This window comes from Microtus ochrogaster, chromosome 22 (genome assembly GCF_000317375.1).
Source record: "Microtus ochrogaster isolate Prairie Vole_2 chromosome 22, MicOch1.0, whole genome shotgun sequence".
Classification (NCBI taxonomy): Eukaryota; Metazoa; Chordata; class Mammalia; order Rodentia; family Cricetidae; genus Microtus; species Microtus ochrogaster.
In genome coordinates, this window is record NC_022023.1 from 27201827 (window position 1) to 27220760 (window position 18934).

Consider the following 18934-nt stretch of genomic DNA (forward strand, 5'->3'; position numbering starts at 1 on the left):
TCATTCTATAGCCCTGGCTGACCTGGAACTCACAAAAACCTGCCTTGGTAGTGCTGGGACTTCTCAAATTGTGGTTTATTCATAATTTTAATGTTTCATCAGTAAGTTTACATTATTCGTACTAGAACACTAGAAACAATAAGAATTTCTCAAACGAAAAAGGGTCACAGCATACATCCAAGCTCACTGTGCCCAGATAGCCCATGCCCTGACACCCTGTAGGAATCGGAGGAAGTTCACAGGCAGCAGGGAAGGGTTGTGAGCCCTGGCAGTGGGACCCTGCTCCTATCTGGAATGTCTTCTGTCCTGTGTTTCAGGTGGGTGTGGCTGGCCTTTGGGAAGGGTATTATGGGTACATGGGTGTGCTGAGGTGGGAGTGGCCTCCTGCTGGGCCACTAATACATTCCTGCTCAAACTTTTCGTCTTCAAACACCTTGCAGATATGAGGTCAATTAAGAGGCTCAGCTCGGGAAGCTGCAGTTAAGAACGGTCCTAAAATATTCATGTGAATGTTCGCATTTTGAATTTTCAAAGTACAAGTTGCCACAATTGAACAAAATACACTATGGCTGTGGAATACAGCAGCCAAGGCCACGACCTGCCTCAGAGTTTCTTGAGAAGCTGCAGGGGTGGAGGGGGCCTCGTCAAATATTACCTAAACTCGGGCAGTATCTGGTACGCCCCCTCTTTTATATCTGCCCTGACTTCCCATTAACGGATTCCTCTATGGAATCCCACCATCGTCAGGGGTCAGAAAAGCTTCAGAACTGAGCGAGACCTCTTTGTTCAGAATTCAGACTTCAGTAGAAGCAGAGGGGAACAAGGCTTCCTTTTCTTTGCAGCCTTCTTATTATTTGCCATGGTTTGAATTTCCAAAGAGTCTGAACCAAGTTGGCCTCTCTCTCTGTCTCTTTGTCTCTCTCTCTCTGTCTGTGTGTGTGTGTGTGTGTGTGTGAGAGAGAGAGAGAGAGAGAGAGAGAGAGAGAGAGAGAGAGAGAGAGCGAGCGCTAGCTTTGTATGAGTGTGTGGTGTGCACAATAGTGTAAACAGCTGCACATGCCTGTGTGCACAGAGAGGCCAGAGGAGGAGGCTGACTGTCCTTTCTGTCCCTCCTCCACTATGTTCCTTTGATTCAGGGTCTCTTGCTGAATCTAAAGTGAGGCTGCAAGCCCCAGAAATCTTCCTGACTCCATTTTCTACAAACACACCCAACTACATTTGTGGATACTGGGATTTGAACTCAAGTCTTCATGCAAGCACTTTTATCAGCTGAGCCACCTCTCCAGCCCCAGCATTTGCTCTTCGTCTAGACACTTGTAACACATAAAATCCAAGAAAAATCATCCTACTTTGGTTTCAGTGCTTGTTTCTAGATGGAGCTCACAATGCAGATTTCAGAAGGGTGCTAGAGCATCTGGGAAGGGCAGTTCCCGTGTCTGCTTGCAGGCATGGGCATCTCCAAATGGCAGGGGCCATGTTGCTGGATGGAGAGGAGAAGGGAAAAGAGGTCAAAGGTCTCAGCTTTCCAGCACAGGGACCACAAATCACTGCAGGGAACTTGACGGCATTGAGAGAGGCAAGGAATCCATTTTCAGGACAGAAATACAGACCTTCAGAGACAAGACAGGGGTCAAGGGTCCCATGGGAGTGTAGAGTATCTGGTGCTCACTGAGGCCCAAGGGTTGACACAGGGGCAAAAGAGCCAGATTCCAGGGTCCAGGTCTAGGCAGTGGTGCTGCTCCAGGATGGGGCCTAGGAAGGCAGAAAGGACATCTGGGCTGGACTGCTTGGGAGTAGGGCAGAAGGGCCCCAGGGACAGCAGGAAGAACCATCAGAAACATACTCCCACCACGAAGTCCAGTGTCTAGGTTACAGTGGGGTAACCAGTGTCTGGGGAGACTGGAGGATAACAGTCCAGGAAAACAAGTCACTATGGGAACAGATCCCGGTGGACAGAGCATCTCCTCTGGCACAAAGAAACCACCAGGACCCTGGGAAGCCTTGAAGTTGGAAACAATGCTGAGAGGCTCCAAGACAGAACTGCCCAGATGGTTCTGGACCCTCCACAGGGGAAGGTTCTAGGACATATTAACATGATAGCCACCTTGGGCACTTGGTGTTTCTGCTAGCAGCAGACATAGGAACCCAGGGCTGCAGTGTTCTGTTGAAGCAAGGAGCTCATTCTTGGAGTTCCTCTCCCTTGTCCTTCACAAACTGGGAGTAGGGGAAGGCATGAACCTCCCTGCTCTCCTTCCCCTGGCCTGTCATTGATGAAATTGGGGAGAGACGAGGACTAGAGAAGTTCTCATTGCCTGTCTCTCTGAACCTTAGGTGCTGAGTCCTGGTCCTGAGGAGGATGCTCGAATCCTTGTTGTGGGGTATTTGTTCACTGTGTGACAGTGTATCGCTGTGATTGGTGTAATAATAAAACTGATCAGCCAATAGTTAGAAAGAGGTTTGACTGGACTTACAGAGACAGAGAGGACTCTGGGAGGAAGTAAGGCAGAGTTGCCAGTCAGAGGGGGAGGAAGCAGCATGGGTATACAGAGAGATGAGGTAACAAGCCAAGCAACAGAACAGAGATGAAAATAAATCGGTTAGTTTAAGTTATGAGAGCTAGTTAGGAACAAGCCTAAGCTATAGGCCAAGCTTTCATAATTAATAGTCAGTCTCTGTTTGTTGTTTGGGAGCTGGCAGCCCAAAGGAAAGTCCAACTACGGGACTTCTCTGTTGTCACACCGTGTCAGTCTTATGTCAGATGTTACCTTCTCAAAGACACCCTGCTCAGCCACCCAGACCTGAGCCACCTCCCCAGCACCCCATGCTTCTGCGTCTTTTGTTTATAGCCCACGTTCTGAAGCCGTCTTGTCTGCCTGCGTGCCTCTCCATTCCCACCTCCTCTCTGGGGTGTTAGCTTGACAAGTAGCATGAGACTTGCTGACAAGGCTGCAGATACCCACGCCAGCTCAGGGTCAGCTGCTCATACTGCCCATGTTTGGATGGTGGCTTAGCCAGTGAGTGACCTAGACTCTCGGACAGACGCTGGAGGGATGGGGGTGAGTCAAATACAGTTATATGTCCTAATATGTACAGATAACTGTTACAGATACAGACAGGACTGTGGAGTCATGAGGGGTCCTCAGACTGAGGGCCAGAGGGAGGAACATAGCAGGCATCAGGTAGGATCTCAGTTAACAGGGCAGAGGAAGGGCTACTTACTTCAAGGGGAGAAGGAAATGGCAATAGTACTAATTGCCTGTGGTTAGGTCCTGGGTTATGAGTTTTTGTTTGCTTAATTAATCAATTAACTAATTAGTGTAGTGTGTGTGTGTGTGTGTGTGTGTGTGTGTGCATGTGAGCCATGGCCACGCATCTGAAAGTCAGAAGACAATGGGTGGAAGCTGGTTCTCTCTTTCTATTGTGTGGGTCCTAAAATTGTCAGCCTTACAGACTTGGATGCCAGCACTTGCCCCACTGAGCCATCTCACTGGCCCGGGCTTTGGGTTGTACCTGTGGCTTCTGTCTCTACACAGTCCAGCTCACTCTGCCCTTTCATTTGCCTGAGGGTGGAAGGCTTCCTTCAACCCCACCCACCCACCACCCACCCACAGCCAATACTCTTCTGCCCACCTTGCACCTCAACAGTATCCTGCTGAGTGACAATCTTGGCAAACCCTTGGTTTTTAATTGCTGTTGGAACCCACCAGAGAATATGGTGTGCAGGAGCTTGGGAGTAGCTGTGGCCCTATTGTCCTGTGGAGGAGACAGGCATGCATGCAGCCTTCTCCCTAGCCAGTCCAGAGAATATCCCAGCACGGAGGCAATGGTGGGCTTCTCATACATCTTTCCTTCCTGCATCCCAGGCCCCATTCACAACATCCTCCATTCGTCTTTGTGGGTGTTCACTGGACGCAGGAGGAGGCCTCACTTGAGCTGGAAAACAAAGCAAAGGCATAAAAATCTTTGTCTGTGTAGCCAGAGTGGATTCTAGAAGGATTGTGTCCCATAGCGTGAAGAGCATGAAGGCAAGGAGGGGAGTCCTGCCCCCACTGAGATGGAGGAACTGGAGGAATGGCCAGGGTGTCCAGGAGGGGTAGGCCTGAGAAGAAGTCGCTGGGAACTGGTGGGTCAGGGAGGCCTGACTCCTCTCATTTCTGTGCTGGTCCTCGCTGCACCCCTTCTTTGCTCCTTCAGAGTCTCTTGTTAGCCAGTCTGTAAAGTCCTTATTGAGCCAAGTCTTAGGTTCCTTATTCTTGTCGTGGGAAGTACTGGACCCGCAAATTGCTAACCCTATGTTACAGAGCATACGTCCATGCCAGGCCCTTCCCTAACTTTGATTCTCTCCTCACAGCGAGGACAGTGCTGTCCATGGGGTGTCAGAGGGCAGAGGGGTTGCATTGTAGTGAAAATGGGGAGTGGCAGAGGAAGAAAAAGAGCCAGCAGCAAATTTGCTGAATTCCATAACAAAGCAAGATTGGAGCGAAGTTGGAACCAAAGACGTGACTCATGTATGTATCCCAGACCCAAGACACAGGGCTGGCCCCGCTTTACATACAAGCTGACTCCCATAGCAGGGCTGGTCTACTGATTTCTGGGGATGTGTTCAGGTAACAGGCCTCACCTAGGGCCCCACCATGCCTTTCCAAGCATGCACTTTTAAACAATTTCTACCTAAGCCATTTCCCCAGCTTTCCATACATTGCTGGTAAGAAAGTGTTACCCAAAACCCTGCACTCCTCAGCGAGATTGCGGGAGACCCTTGTTCCATAACGCTCTCTGAGAGTCCAGTGCCCACCAGCCTAGCCTCATCTTGTCTCCATCAGCTGGTGGTCCCCAGGACTCTGGTTGCTCCACATATCACAGCCGGTGTATTGTGTCACAGAACCCCTTCCCCCGTCCACTGATGCCATCTGAACAGCCAGTTCCGACCTAAACATATGTGCAGGCAGAGAGGAGTCTGAGGAGAACCCAGTCTCCAAATAACAATATGGAAAAAATGCTAAAGAGACCAGCGCTAACACGGGTTGCAGCAAACCTCATTCATTAAGATAAAAAGTGAGGAAAATTGGCAAGGAAGGAAGGAAAATTACAGGGTATTTCCTGCAAGGAATAAATGGGACATCCTTGGAAATTTCTGGAGGCATAATACGTTTACTGTCCCTCTTCTTGGAAAGAAAGTCTTGCAATGGCTCACCTGTCCCCCCTCCCCTCAAAGGAGTTATTTATGGGTGTAAAATATTCCCTGTTCCGAGCAATTTCCAACAAACACTGCGGTCAGAGTCTCCCCTCCCAGTGAAGGATTTGGCACACAGTCAGGATCTGAGGTTTGGGTATTTGCTTGCAGCCATTAACTGCTACATAAAGCCTTTGGAAAAAAAAAAAACAAAAACCAGTCCTGTATCTGGAAACCTACGCTATAAAAGGCCATTTAGACCAGTGGGAAACTTCTCTTTGAGTTGCTGTTGCCTGAGACTTCAGTCTCCAAGCAGGAACTCCCAATTACACATTTACTGGATAAAGGTACGGGGGCAACCTGAGGGGTAATTAGAAATGAAAACCCCTCTTTGAACCCGCCATTGTGGGATGCCCAAATTTGGCTCCAGAATTATGGCCTTTGTGACCACAAAGGAGCCCAGAGAGAATTGCTTGGGGATCGAGGCAAATAGGAGGACTGCTTTCTCCCCCTCCTCTGACCTTCCCTTTTGTTTTTAAAATGACTAATTAAATGCCCGAGTCCAGCTGCGTTGGCACATGCCAAGGGAACGATTTGGAAAGCAAACATCTGAATGGGCCCAGACACAAATGCATTCTGCTGCGAAAGGCGCGCACCTGTTGTGTGGGGCCTGTGGTTGGAAGGACAGAATTTCTGAGACAGCATGTCCCAGCCTGGTTGCTTGCCGCGGGATTTGAGCTCTGTGAAGATGATCTTCCTGCTCAAGCAACACTCTCTTTGTTAATGTGATAACAGTCTCTGGAATGGGAAGCAGCATGATGGGGGTCATGCCCGCCCTGACCCTCAGGATTTTGAGCGTTGACCTTACATTTTTCCTTCATTACTCTGTTGGTGACAGTGTCACAGACCCCCTGAACCTCGCATGTCCCCGCGTCAGCACCCAGCCTTTGTGGTCAGGACTGCAGCTCCTGAGCCACGCAGCACAAAATAACTCCCATCAGGGGGATCTGATGTTGGTTAAAGAGCAGCCAATGACAAACTAGCTCCTTGGGTGAACTTGTAGCAGATCCCGTCCACACACAGATTGGTTTCTGGTTTCCATCCATCAGATCTGCTGGGCAGTGTTTCAAATGCCCCGTGTTTCTCACCCAATGCAATGACTGAGAGACAGAAAAGAAGGCTCTGTAACTTAGGAGTTACAGAAAAATAAAACTGGAAGCTCCACCCCCTCTTACGTCTAGGAAATGGCAAAGCCATAAAGACAAAGTGTCTTTGGTATCGATGGTGACACCCAGTGTTGGGAAGCCTCGGAGAAACCACCTTTCCTGACCGCAACTGAAAACCAATGTCCTGCCATCTTTCTGGAGGGCATTTGGCACCACTCGAAAGCCTTGAAATCACGCAGTCTAATTTCTGCTTCCAGTGATGTTGAACTAGCTTGTTTCAGACCACGCCTCCCATCAAGAACAACTAGAAAAAGCTGCCTAACCACCACCTGCCTGAAGGCACTGGAGAAAACCCAGGACAGGGAAGACTTGAAAAAACAAGTTCCTGGAGAGAGGAGAGGCTCAGGGTCAGGGTGGGGATAAGCCTGAAACTGGGTTCTTCTTCCTGTTTCAAGGCATTGGCTAGTTCACAGACTGCTGTGTTCTGCTGAGAACCCAGCAGTAGTGGGCAGCGAGATGTCAGTAAGCTGGGCAGAACCACAAGGAGCATCTTGGGACAGGGGAGAAAAGTTAGCACAGATGGTCTGCCAAGGAGGAATCAAAGAAGACCCTACAGCTCTTTGGAGTCCTAAGGAGCCACCTGTGGTGACTGTCTGCCTTTAGTGCTGGAACTTCCTGTTCTGAGAAATCCTTTAGTCCAAGGCAAGCCAAGGAGGTTGCTCAGCCTGGGTGCACCCTGAGACTAAATCAAGCACCCTGGTTTGAATGTCCTCAGTCATTGGGGAAGTTAAGTCCTCTTACTCATTCTGAGTGCTGGGCAGAGGCAAAACCAAATCTTCTTCAGAGAAGAATGTTGCCTAGGACCCTAAGTGTCTTCTACAACCCAGAGAGGGATTATTGCTGCCCTGGGTCCCTACTATCTTCTACAATCCAGAGAAGGATGCTGCTCTGGGTCCCTACTGTCTTCTCCAACCCAGAGAAGGATCCACCCAGGGTCGATAGCGTCTTCTACAATCCAGAGGAGGATGTCACCCAAGATCCCTAGTGCTGTGGGATAATGCTTTTGTACACTGTAAAGATTTGTCACTCATATTGGTTTAATGAAACACCGATTGGCCAGTACCCAGGCAGGAAGTATAGGTGGGGCAAGCAGACTAGGAGAATTCTGGGAAGAGAAAAGGCAGAGAGTCAGTCACCAGCAATGATGGAGAGGAATCAAGATGAGAATGCCTTACTAAGAAAAGGTACCAAGTCATGTGGCTAAACATAGATAAGAATTATGGGTTAATTTAAGCTGTAGAAGCTAGTTAATAATAAGCCTGAGCTATAGGCCAAACCATTTATAATTACTATAAGCCTCTGTGTGTTTCTTTGGTACTGAATGGCTGTGGAATCAGGCAGGGCAGAAACTTCCATCTACACCCTAGTATTTTCTACAATCCTGAGAAACATGCTGCCAAGGGCCCCTAGTATCTTCTACAATTTTATACGAAATGTCTCATATTCAATGAAAAATAACCAGTTATGAAAAGTGACAGGGTTGGATCAAAAAGGGAGAAATAAACATGAGAAACAGATCAACTGGAGATTCTGATGCTGGTATTACAATACTCACAATCACTTCAAAATAGCTGAGTGTGGTACACCTATAAACCCAGTCCTTGTGAAGCTACAGCAGGAGGATCACAAGTTGGAGAACAACTGAAGCTATGCATTGGGTTCTGTCCCAAAAAGCAAAGTGGAAAACCTCGACAATAATGAGGCTAATCCATGCCCATGAAATGACCACATGACTGTTTTTAGCAACATAACAGAAGTAGTAAGTAGAAAACTTAGAACTTAAAAATGCAGCTAAACTTAAGGTACTTGTTAAGTTTAGTCCAAACTGGAGAAAATAAGTCATTATGGTGGCAAGTTAGAAAAATATATGCAGACCAAAGCATAAAAAGAAATAGGATTTCTATACTTTGAAAGAAAATACACAATTAGAGCTCCAGAAGGACGGAACGGGAGGGAGTGTCTGAAGAGATGGTGATTGAGTTGGTCCAAAAGTGAGGAAAATGGCCACCCGCTCAGGAAGAGCAGGGCAGGGCAGGCAGCACAGCTCACCCAGAAAGGGAGCTTGCTGTGTGCACATGAGCAATAAAATAAGAGCAGTAAATGAAAACCACACATAGACACATAAGTGTAAAGCTGAAAAACAAATAGAAAAGTGAAAAAGTGGCCATTGACCAAGCAGTATTTCCTCCAGAGGAGACCACATTGGCCAGTGAATGATGAAGCCACAGGTTCAAAGCCCTGAAAGTGAATGATGCTGACTAGGGCCATATGTCCAATAAGAGCACTCATGAATAAAGGAACATATATATGAATGAATGAATAAAGACGCAGGTAAATCTAAATGAAGCTGTGAAGCAATCATGGTATTTCCAAAGCTCCATGTGATACCTAAAAATGCTAAGAAGTTGCTCTGCCAGGAAAAAAAATAAATAAATGCTAAATTAGCCTTTTAGCTGTAAAGCCAAAATGGACAGATATCAGAAGGGATGAATTCACCACCTTAGAAGATTTAAAAATATTTTTATTTCATTTGTATGAGATGAGTGTTTTTGCCTGCATGCATGTATGTGTTCCATACATCCTTGGTACCCAAAAGGACCAGAAGAGGACTTTGTATTTATTACCCGGAACTGAAGCTACAGACAGTTGTGGATGCTGGAAACTGAACCTGGATCCTCTGCAAGAGCAGCAAATGTTCAATTTTGAGCTGTCTCTCCAGCCCCGTGGTAGGAGATCTTAACACACCTTTCTTAGTTAGCAAGGACATGGAGAGCTATGGTAGTCCATGAACAAAGCTAACGTGACTGTTAAATAAATCTGTATGCCTAATTGTGGGATTATCATTCTTTTAAAAAAAATTCTGCATAGAGCCTTGGTTCCATTTGGCCAGAATCTGAGCGATGACAGAAATCTTTAATACATTCCTAATGACTGAAATTCCACACAGGGTATTTTATCACCATAGTATAATTAAGCAAGAAATCAATAACTAGAAATGTTTTTTAAATATAAATCATATGCTTCCAAATAATCCATAAGTCAGAGATGAACTCAGGAGGAAAATGAGAAAATGTTTTGAAATGAATGATAAGAATACATGCAACCTGGATGTACTGTTGCAAATCTTAAATGCCAGCACTTGAAAGGCAGAAGGAGGAAGGTTTCTGTGAGTTTGAGGCCAGGTTGTTCTATAGTAACCTCCAGGCCAGTCAGAGCTACATAGAGAAACTCTGTCTCTATGTAATGTATACATATACATCATCTATACAAAGACACACACACACACACACACACATCTATATAAGCTGTGGAATATTCCTGTACATTGTGTAAATTATGCTCTGATTGATTTAATAAAGAAGCTGACTGACCAATAGCCAGGCAGGATATGGTTAGGCAGGAAATCCAAACTAGAGTGCTGGGAAGAAGGGCAGAATTGTTTCTGGAAGGTGTTTTGGTCTCAGTACAAAAACAACTGATAACGGTATCAGCAAATTGCAGGGGCGGACCTCAAAGAGCTTGTGGTCCATCCCTTCAGACTTTGCATGGATGCCACGCTCTGCTTTTGTCTTCCTAGAAGGAGGAACTTGTCGTCCACATAGAATTGGGTGTTTTATTTCTTTCACTTAGAATCATGAAAATTGAATGTGATTTTGTCTTTTCAACATTTTAAACTACACAATTTTCTATATTCTGGAAGTTATAACTGAGCAGGAATTATATTCTTGGGCATTTATATTGAAAATGACTCTGAAAAATCCTTTCATTGTAGATACTTGATGATTCTGCTTTTCCCTAAAATATTTCTAAAATTTGGGGCTGGAGAGGTGGCTCCGCAGTTAAGACCACTTGATGCTCTTGGCAGAGGACCAGTTTGGTTCCCAGCACTCACCTCAAGGAACTCACAACAGCCAGTTCCAGGGGGTCTGATGCCCTCTTCTGGCCCCGGCAGGCACCTGCATTCACACACATAAAATTTCCATAGTCACAAACATTCTGATTTCCCCCTATATTTCTGACACCACCTAACTGCCAACCATTGTGGTAAAGCCTGTTCTCTTTCAGACATTGTGTACATGTGTTCTTCGAAAGATGTAAAACACATGGTATTGATTTGAAAGAACACAATCTTATTAACAAAGATTTTGAATATTTTAGGTTTTTATTGAAGCTCAAACTACTACCCACAAGCAACAACAACAACAAAAACAAGGTTGGACCTGGCACAGGTCTCCTTGGTTTCAAACCAAGACCTTAACAGGTCATGCTCCTCTCTAGGAGTCCTAGGTAGGGAACCACTCTCCCATCTTCCAGTTTCACCAGGATGATCACAGTCCTGGGCTTGGGGTATCTGCCCCCATCTTCAGAGCCTTTCTAGCCATAACAATGGAAAGGTCTCTGATGTAAAGGATTTATGTGGTTAGATGGGGCTCCCCTATAAAATCCAGGAGCATCTCCCCCATTTTAAATTCTTAAACTGTGATCTCCCCATGAAGCCCCTTCAGTCCTGAGGCATGACAAACTCACAGGTTCTGGGCATGAGGTGGGGCATCTTTGGTGGGGCTATCACTCCACTCACTACAATGCTAATGACTGTCATTTGTTGAGTAGATGTTAGTGCCAACAGTGAACCAAGTGCTTGATAGGGATTATCCCATTTAAATCCATCCTAAACCCCCAAGGCAGATCCTCCCCTCATCCTCACTGGGCAAATGAGAAACCAAGGGTGAGAGCCATCATTTAGAAGTCAAGGCTAACCTCCCGGAAGACGTGAGTCAGCAGCTACCAAGCCCTCTTACCTTGTTTTCCCTGAAAACAACACTGTAAACAGTGTAGATCCAGGACTCTTGCTATTTATAAACACCAAGTGGGCCAACTCTGTTCTGAATCATCAGTGGGTATTATGTGCCCTGAAACCCTGAGGTGAGAAGCCACTCAAGCTAGCCAGCCATAGATGTCCTTGGCTGCTGAGATGGCCTGAGCTGCCATTTTGCCAAGATTGGCACATTTTCTTTTCACGGAAATGGATGTTGCTTTGTATGACTTGCGAGTTCCAAATAGTGCCTGGGTCCTCTTAAAAACACGTCCATAAGATGGATTTTAAAGCAGACATAAGTGACTTGTTTCATCTCGTTGGAGAGAAACATAGTGTTGTGTTTAGCCCCAGAGTTTTCTGAGCAGCTCCCCTCAACAGACGTGGACATTCGACACATTGCAGGGACACTGTGCTACAGGACAGCTCCTCTGAAATGGGTCTCACATTCTGAAGACAAGGCTGTGCCACCATGCAGCAGGTGACAAAGGAAATATAAAGTACCAGCGTCCCCTTGCTACCTCTGAAGCAGATAGACTGTATCTTCCTCAGAAACAATGTGGCATTGCTGAAACGGTATGATGTTAGTTTCTGGGGTGCACGGCTGCCAGGGTTAGAAGGCAGAAACCAGGATGGCCAGTTAAATTCGACTTGGATTGTATTTTCAGCTAAACCATGAATACTTTGTTTCACGTCTGTTTCCCCAAAGCGTACTGGTCTCATATCCACATATAACATTGTTTTTTTTTGTTTGTCTCACATTGAAATTTAACTGGGCAGCCTGTATTTTCTCTGGCAGCTCTCGGCAGGAGGGAAGAGGCCTATTTCTAGCTCAGGCACCTAATGCTGAGAGTTCCAACCTTGTGGTTTAACCTCTGTGACTCAAAAGGAAACAGATTGGTGTCCTCAGGGTCCCTCTCCTGGGGCTCCTTTACTTCTTTGCAGCCAATCTAAATCCTCCAAGGCCACGTGCACATCTTGTTACCTTCTCCAGGATGCCCTTCCTGATTTCTTTCCATCCATTTAGCTCAGGACAGAGGAAAGCCTCCAGTGTCCCCAAGACTGAGCACTGTCATGAACTTACACACTGACGGAAGATGCGGAGGAGAACCCAGAATCCTTCAAAGGATGTGGAAATGTTTAGAGATGTGGAGGGCTGACCCTTTAAACATTAGATAGTATATATGTGGTATCAAAACATTGTGGTAGCCTATTAATACATGATTTTTAAATGTTTATGTGTCATCTAAAATAAATTTAAATTAAAAATGAGCCCATTCATTTCTAGTTTTAAAGAAGAAAGCATTATTTTCTATTTATTATTCTCCATAAAGGAAGGAAGTTGGAGTGAGATAGGGAAGAGTCACTATTTGGAGCTCTTGTTGTACCACAAGATACCCCTAGGGGGCACCATTACTTTAGCTGAGCATCTATTAATATTTGGATACAGAAAAGGGACTGCCCAGGATGAAGCCTGGTGAATTCCCTCTGCTCTAACAAGGAAAGGGACTTGAGGGTGTGAGAGCCTTCTCTCAGACTAAGATCCCAGGGAGTAGCCATCAGCAGTGGTCTCTAGTTTCTAACTGAGTTTCCAGAATATAAAATGTCCTTGGATCTACAGTGTCAGGGGACTGTAGCTAATAGCATGAATCTCCTCCTGTGAGGGGGAAAAAAATTCCATGAAGTAATCTGGCTCTCACTTCAGGGGCCACAAATGGGAGAAGAGAAAACAGGCTCCCCTGGTGATGAGAACAGTCAGGGAATTAGGGCCAGGAAACTGCAGCACTGGTAGGATCCAGTGTTTCCAATCATGCTTTGGTATCAAATGTCTGACAGAAAGTGAGGCTGGTGAAACCATTTCTATGAAAGTAGGAACAGGAGCATTGAGTTGACCCTCAGGTTTCAAAGAAGAACATACTAGATGCTTTAGCTATAAAGGAGTAAAATGTAAAACTATGACCAAGTCTGAAGCAGTGGACTCCATATTTGGGTCCAGAACAGCTGAGGGGTCAGGGAAAGGAAGCTGATGGAGCTGGGGGTTGAGGGATGGGGGTAGGGAAGATGGGGATTTGGGGGATGGACCTACACCTGGTGACAGGAGACTATACCAGATGACAGCAGTGAGGTCTGGAGAGGAAGAAAGGGAGAGGGAGGGGGGATGGAGAGAGGGAGCCTATGAGATCCAGGGTAAGGGGAGGGGATGTGTGTCCTCGGAGAAAAACAGAGGGGTCCAAGAAAAACCATGGGATCCCAGAATCCAGGGAAGCCAGTGGGGTCTGGAGAAGGGAGTGTAGGGCGTTCTGGAGTCTCAGGAGTCAGAGGGGGGTGTCAGGGCATCCGGACCAGGAAGGCTGCTTGGTAGAGGGTGAGCAAGAGTGCAGGGTGTGGACAGACGGAGCTACTGTGTTCCTGCAGGTGAATGAAGGACATGGATCGATTGGCAAGGCTTACTCTTGAAACTATGGAAAAGAGAGGTGGGAGTGTGATCAGGTTGTCAAAGTCAGGTAAAAGCAATGTCTATGAACACCAGCCTGCCCGTGAGCACCAGCGACCCCGTGAGCACCAGCCGGCCCATGAGCATGAGCAGGCCTGTGAGCACCAGCGGGCTCATGAGCATCAGTGGGTCTATAAGCACCAGCTGGCCCGTGAGTACCAGCGGACCCATGAGCGTCAGTGGGTCTATGAGCACCAGCCGGCCCGTGAGCATGAGCAAGCCAGTGAGCATCTGTGGGCATATGAGTACCAGTCGGCCTATGAGCACCAACCCAACAGTGAGCATTGGAGGTTGGCAAGCACCAGGGGCTGAGGGGAGGCCACATCAGCTGTCAGGGAGAGGGCCCTCCTTTTGTTCCTGGTCCTAATTTCTGCAGGTTTTCACACTCTTTGGAATTAAAACCGAGTAGGACTAAAATCCTTAGAGTTTTGTCATTTGATTTTATACACCATTTGACATTTTTCTCCAAAATGGGAAGGATTTACTCTTGGAAGGAAAATTCAGTCTTATATCCCAAACGCTTGTCATCCAGGAAAATGACAAAGTCATCTTCAGACAGGTTCCAATGTCTTTCTTCCTCTTTCTCCTGTGGTGGGGATTGAACCCAGGCCCTTGTATAGATACTGATTCACTAAGCCAACGGTTCTCAACCTGTGGGGTAGAGACCCCTTGGGGGTTCAAACGACCCCTCACAGGGTTGCCTAAGACCATCGGAAAACACAGATATTTACTTGAAAAGTTCCTAACAGTAGCAAAATTACAGTTATGAAGTAGCAACAAAAATGATTCTATGATTGGGGTCACCACAACATGAGGAACTGTATTAAAGGGTCTCAGTACTAGGAAAGCTGAAAACCGCTGCTCCATGCTATAATCCTAGACCCCAGTCAGGTCTTAATCAAGAGAAGCCAGTTGGGATTTAGGGACAACTGACAATGAAGTATTTCATGTGGTGACAAGGAGGACCAAATGTCAAAAAGAACAGAGCTGGGCGTGGTTAGTGTGGGTATTGGTTTTACACTATTAGGAGTGCCCCACCAATACTCAGAATGTGAGCATTTTAAGATAATGTTTATATTTATTTTTAATTATGCAGACGTTTCTGTGCCTGTGTGTGGTGACAAACATGTGAGCGCAGGTGCCATGGAGGCAAGGACCCTTGGGTCCCCAGAGCTGGAAATACAGGTATGAGCTGCCTGGTGTGGGAACTAGGAATTGAACTCAGATCCCCTGGGAAAGCCATACACTGAGCCATCTCTTCAGCCTTGCGGGTGTGGTTTAAAACGATTGCTTTACCGATTCCCATGAAAGGTGTTGGTGTTGGTGCATCTGCATATACCTCCCCAGTGATCATGGCAGAGAAGAACAGGGCAGTCGCTTCTTGTGTTCAGAATAAAGAAGCAGCTTGGCAGCTCCCTGTAGAGAGACAGGTTTGGGTGGGCATCTGCTAATACGTGGGTCTCCCACTCACTTGGAGGCCTCTCGTTCTCTCTAGACAAGCAAGTGCTGCGGTTGGGGTGTCCTTTGGGAAAAGCCTTCCTAACACCCTCGAGATGCTGCTACTTTTAGGGCAGGCCCCCTAACTCTAGCAAGAGGTCTTGAGCAGATGACCTTTGAGGAACATTTGTCCTTAGGCTTGCCTGACTTTGGGGGCTTTTGATAAGAACTTTCATGAAATTGTATCAGAGAAGGAATTAGTCTTGGCCAGAGCTGTTGTGAATGCATATGTATTTGTGTGTGTGTGTGTGTGTGTGCACAGATGTGTGCATGTATGTGTGAATTTGTGAGTGTGTCTATGTGTGTGTGTGTGTGTCTATTTCCTTTCACATTTTAAGTAGAAGAGTCTTGGTTTTGGCAGGTTCTTTCTACTCTGCAGCTTCCATGGAGAAACGGTGCTCAGATGTCTTCGGCATAAAAGTGATTGCTCTGACCTGGACGGGAAAGCCTGCTTCTCCAGGATCATACTCTGGTGACATTTAAGACTGTTGCAAGATATTTGTTTACACTGTGTAAATATAAGTCACCGTGACTGGTTTAACAAAAAGCTAAATAGCCAATAGCCAGGCAGGAGATATAGGTGGGACTTACAGACAGAGAAAGCTCTGGGAAGAAGAAAGAGGTTGCCAAATGGATGCAGAGGAAAGAGGACACGCAGGAGGAGAGGTAAAAAGTCACAAGCCAAGTGGTAGATTAATAGAAATGAGCTAATTTTAGTTATAAGAGCTAGGTAGGAGCAAGCCTAAGCTAAGGCCAAGCTTTCATAATTAGTAAGAAATCTCTGTGTTGTTATTTGGGAGTTGTCTAGCAGGACAGAGAAAAACTCACTACATATAGTGTGCAAGGTATGAGCTGGAATATCCAAGCACAGGTCGTGAGAAAACTAAGAAAAGTTCTGGACAAGGAACTGTAGCTTTCTACTCCTGCAGTCTCTCAGGTGGGCTGTTGCTCAGCAGCATACAGGGTGTGGCTACAGGCTGCTGCCTGCAGGCTGGAGCCAGCCACCAAGCCAGCTTCCAGTGCTACAATGGCTGATATGACAGTTGGATGTTGCGGGAGGTCCTTCCGCTCCTCCAGCCTATAGCCGCTGAGATACCAGCCCATTGGGGCGTGGTCTCTCTCCCTTTAAAAAAGCGCCACTTCCCTTTCCTCTCTCTCTTCACTTCCTGCTCCACCGGTGACTAGACTCCCTTCCTGGTTGCGCAGAGGGCTGATGGTGATCTGTAAGTTTTTTTTCCCCTTTAAATAAATACCACCCTATTAATCATAATTCCAAACTGCTGTGGCATTGTTTGTGACTTACGCCTTCAGTTGGAGATTTCTTTCTTTGTGGCAAAGCAAGCCATTTGGACAAAAAAATTGCTCTCACCTTGGATGCTGACAGAATGCTGCCCAAATTGGACAAGCAGTATACAAAAGTGACTGCTAAGCTTTTCCAAAACAGGGTAGGATAGTCCTTTAAAGTTCCCACTCCACAGAAAAGTCTGTCAGATATTCTAGGCCTGTGGGGTGAAGATGAATACCCCAAAGTTGCAGAGGAATCTTAGGTGACTGTCCAGGTAGCCAGATGTTTCTATCATTTGTATAGTTTTGGAAGTGTTTGCACCACGATTCCTGTTTACTCAAGTAACATTATATCATTCTCAGGTCTCTGATGGAGTTGAAGACAAGACAGTTATAGTTCCTTGTTATCAAATTCAGAAAAAAACCACTTCAAAAAGAGGTATAAAGTATATAAGGATGATACATAAAAGCTTAAATTGTTTATCTAAACATGTTTTGAGGTCTAAATATATAATTTTAGGTTGGTACTACAAGTCATGATAAAAAATAATTTAGGTGCAAAACTTTGAACTCATCAAGGTAGGATAGATAATAGAACATTTCCTTTGAAATTGCTAAATACAAATGGACTGGATATTGCAAATGTAACTCTTACCTGATAATTGTCCTTATTGTATATAGTTTTACTATGTTAGACTTAAAACCCTTACTTTTTTAGACAAAAGGAGAAATGTTGTGAGATATTTGATTGCAGTGTAAAGCTATGTCACTGTGACTGATTTCATAAAAAGCTAAATGGCCAATAGCTAGGCAGGGGGTTTAGGCATGACTTACAGATAGAGCTCTGGGAAGAAGAATGGGGGTTTCCAGCCAGACACAGAGGAAGCAGGACATACAGGAGGAGAGGTAAAAAGCCGTGAGCCAAGGTGGCAGCACAAAGTTTAATAGAAATGGGTTAATTTAAGTTATAAGAGCCAGTCAGAAACAAGACTAAGCTAAGGCTGAGCTCTCATGATTAGTAAGAAACCTCTGTGTCATTATTTGGGAGCTGGCTAGCAGGACAGAGAAAGACTCACTACACAAGACAGATCTTCCTAGGGAACATTTTTCAACAGGCTAACCAAGATCAGACCACTGCCAACTGTTGTTGCGATGTTTCCAGTAGCCTCTGTTAGCTGAGGCCCTAACCCTAAGGACAGCAGCAAGGAAAACACCTCCCGCATTTCCAAAGGAACAAAGCAGCTAGCTACAGGAAAGTCACTGTCAGGTCTGCTGGCAAATCTAAACTGGTTTGGCAACCCCTGACCCAGTGGGCACCAGCCAACCAACAGCAGAGGATGCTGAGAGGACCCAAGAGCACCTGCCTGAAACCAAGTGAAGCCGTGCCAAGAGGACATCATTAGACCTCCGTCCTCTTCAGGAAGACAGAGGGGAGCATGGGATTCCCTGACACTCCTGCCTGTTGTGCAATGAGCATGAGCTCCTGCTGAACATTCTCAGGTGTTGTTTGCAAGTGGAGAGGATTAGAGTGCAGCGCCTGCTTCCCCCTAGACACATCCGAGTACCCGGCCTGCAGAGCGTCACAGGGCCAGGAGGAGGACAGAGACCAGATCCACCACATTCTGGTCATCCTGTGTGATGGGGCCAGCAGAAAACAGCGTGAAGGTCCACTGTGTGATGGGTAACGTCGTCAACTTGACCCGGTCTAGAATCACTTAGAGACGGGGCTGTGGACACGCCTGCGAGGGAGTCTCTAGACTAGGTTAACTGAGTTAGGGAGACCCGCCTCAGTTACAGGTGACGTCATTCTCGGGCCTGAGGACTTAGACTGAATGAAAAGTGAGCTCAGGGCAGCTTCCTGGCTGTGGAAGCAGAGTGAGCAGCTAGGTGTCTCAAGTTTTTCCCCCGTGACTCTCCCGCCATGACGGACTTGAATTGTGAACCAGGTCACAGAGTAGCTCTGTCTTTGATGTTGTGAGCTTTTCCCGTAGTGCCTGAGCCCTTTGCATCCAAGCAGGCAGCGTGGGATTCCAGTTCCTTTACATACTCTCTGCTGACACTGTCCTGGTTTTAACCATCTTAATACCCACGTGGTATACTTGTGAAGTATTCATTTGCATGTCCCTAATATCGAACATCTTTTCACTGATGTACAGAGTCAATGCAACCTTCATCAAATTTCCAATCCGATTCTTCAGAGAAATAGAAAACAATCTTAAAATTCACATGGAACCACAAAAGCCAAAGACGTTGAACGATAAAAGAACTGTTATTGGTGTCACCGTCCCTGACTTCCAGCGCTGAGACAGAGTTGCAGCAAAAGATCAACATGGTACTGGCATAAAAACGAACACACTGACCAGTAAGATGGAAGTGAGGCCCACATGTGAGTCCACACCAGCCACCTGATGGCTATAGAGGCCGGCAGCACACACTGCCTGGGCTCC

General features: G+C 46.3%; 1 protein-coding gene across 1 annotated transcript in view; it reads right to left on the minus strand.

Moving 5' to 3' along the window:
• Nucleotides 1-3785: 3785 nt before the first annotated feature.
• Nucleotides 3786-18934, minus strand: part of Tm2d3 (TM2 domain containing 3) — a 70385-nt gene continuing 55236 nt past the window's right edge. Inside the window, exon 6 of the mRNA XM_026784394.1 lies at nt 3786-3933. Within this exon, the coding sequence (XP_026640195.1) occupies nt 3903-3933 (31 nt within the window). The 3' untranslated portion in view covers nt 3786-3902. The remainder of the gene's footprint in view (nt 3934-18934) is intronic.